Source organism: Aplysia californica, unplaced genomic scaffold (assembly GCF_000002075.1).
Source record: "Aplysia californica isolate F4 #8 unplaced genomic scaffold, AplCal3.0 scaffold00455, whole genome shotgun sequence".
NCBI lineage: Eukaryota > Metazoa > Mollusca > Gastropoda > Aplysiida > Aplysiidae > Aplysia > Aplysia californica.
In genome coordinates, this window is record NW_004797725.1 from 577737 (window position 1) to 579958 (window position 2222).

The following is a 2222-nucleotide window of genomic DNA, read 5'->3' on the forward strand; positions in this document are numbered from 1 at the left end:
TCTCTCTCTCTTTCTCTCTCTCTCTCTCTCTCTCTCTCTCTCTCTACGTCATTAACACATTTTTGCATTGTCACTTTCGTATCATATCTTCTATTCTCTTTCAGAATATATCAAGCGCGATGCGCGGACTTAACCTGCCCAGGACTGCGCTGTCGGTCGCTGTGTTTATCTTCCTACTCACAAACGTAGCAGAGGGTGCCATCACTCGAAAACATTTTATCGCGTCAGAGGAAATAGACTGGCAGTATACCAATGGAGATATGAGCAATCTGCTAGATCTCAATGATCAAAGGTAAGTTTTTAGAAACAGCACACTTGGTGAATATTCTAGCGTTAATGTATGTCATACTGCTAAGACTAAAGTAACTACTTTTAAATGTCTTGTCAGCACTCATGTTTCCTCCTGAAAATGTGTTTATTTGTGCATGCTTGTAAATCTGCCAATATCGTGAAAAAATAGTCTCTAGAATTGCACTTTAAAAAAAAAAAGGTTGCTTCCAGCTCGTGCTATGAGCTCAGGAAGATGGGTCGAATACATAGTATGACAATATACTAAAAACAAGTAATTCTATACCTTTATGCACGGTGGTGCGAAGTACGCGTGACATTCTGAAACAGTGAGCAACAGGGCAAATAAAAATCAATATCAACATTTGTGTTCAAGTCCAGGGGACTAGATCATTATGAGCTTTCAGTTTAAATAAGAGTTTTATGGAATTTGCAACACAGCTAGGTTATACAAGCGCGATGATTAAAGATGTTACCTAACAGTAATATAAGCCTACAAAAAAAGAAGGACGAAAGATAAGACCCATAGATGTTTAAGAGCAAAGGAGAAGTGAGCCACACTAGAACAGCCAACAACCACCTACACCCAATGTGATAAAACTCACTTGTTCGTATACAATGTGCTTGAAATGACTTTCTTCTGGAGGGAAAAGGCTTGGAGGAGGTCACTGGGATTTGGTCTGAGATTTATATATTTCAAACAAAACGATGTACATGATGTCAAAAGGAACCACTCCTTGGCTTGGTCCATGTAATAACCCCCCCCCCCCCCATATTGTGGAGGTTTTTTGGCGTCGATTCTCTTTTTCTAGACTATTCTCTCTACCGCCTTCCCTTCTCCGGATATCTGAACACCTCGCGTCACACCACCTCTCACTACATCACTTGGTCTCCATCACCTTATGTCTCAACGCATCGCTTCACACTACATCCTGTCACGTCACATCACGTGCGCCAATTCATATCACGTCACGTCAATTCACACCACGTCACATCATGTCACATTGACCTCACGCCACGTCAAATGTCATCACGTCAGATCACATCACTCTACTCCACGTCACGTCCCTCCACGTCACATCATCACTTCACGTCACGTCACTTAACATTACTTCACAACGCAACACAACACACCACACCACACCACACCACATTACATTACATCGCATCGCAACAGAGGGCTCTGGTGGTCTAGGGGTTACGGTGTTCGCCTCTCATTCAATGGGTCCTGGGTTCGAAACCTGAGAGTGACCGACAATTTTCTTCTCTAAAATTGTCTCCTTTCACCTCCTTTCCTGCTCTCCAGCAATGTTCTGTCGTCTGCTTTCGTCTCCACTTTCTGCTCCCACCCCCTCACTTTGCCTCTCCTCTGGGCTCCAGACTCTTTCTGCAGCCTTTTTACGGCTATTCCTTGGCTTCTTCTTACTGCTGTCTTTTAGCCACACTCCTAATCTTTGGGTAGGAAAAATCTATACATAGTCCTCTCGGACAAAGGCGAAAATCTCGGAGGTCCTGTGTGCAAGTTGCGCACGTTAACAGATCCATTGGCGGTCTAAAATCGATAAGATATAATGGGTAAACAGGCTTCGACCGCTCCCAGGGCAAAATTCAAAAGTTCCTATCAACTGAAATTGTTTTAATGTGTCCCGTGCGTTCATATGACTTTATGCAGTTGCGAGCGCCGTAAAACACTTACCACCTCCCAAAAAAAACCCAACAACAAAAAAAACCCCAAAACAAAACAAAAAACCCCAAAACAAACAAAAACAAAATATCGCAACATATTGCACCACAGAACATCCTAGGATCCTATCACATTACAAGATGTAACATTGCATTCATTCACTTCGACTCGTATAATGGGTAAACAGGTACTGGGAGAGAAAGAGAGAGCGAGAACGAGAGAGAGGGAGAGAGAGAGAGAGAGAGAGAGA

General features: G+C 43.0%; 1 protein-coding gene across 1 annotated transcript in view; it reads left to right on the forward strand.

Annotated features, from left to right (window-relative positions):
* Positions 1–2222, forward strand: part of LOC101855511 (hephaestin-like protein) — a gene marked incomplete at its 3' end in the record, with an annotated part of 10633 nt that overhangs the window by 1595 nt on the left and 6816 nt on the right. Inside the window, 1 exon segment of the mRNA XM_013086313.1 lies at positions 105–292. Coding sequence (XP_012941767.1) covers positions 105–292 — 188 coding nt within the window.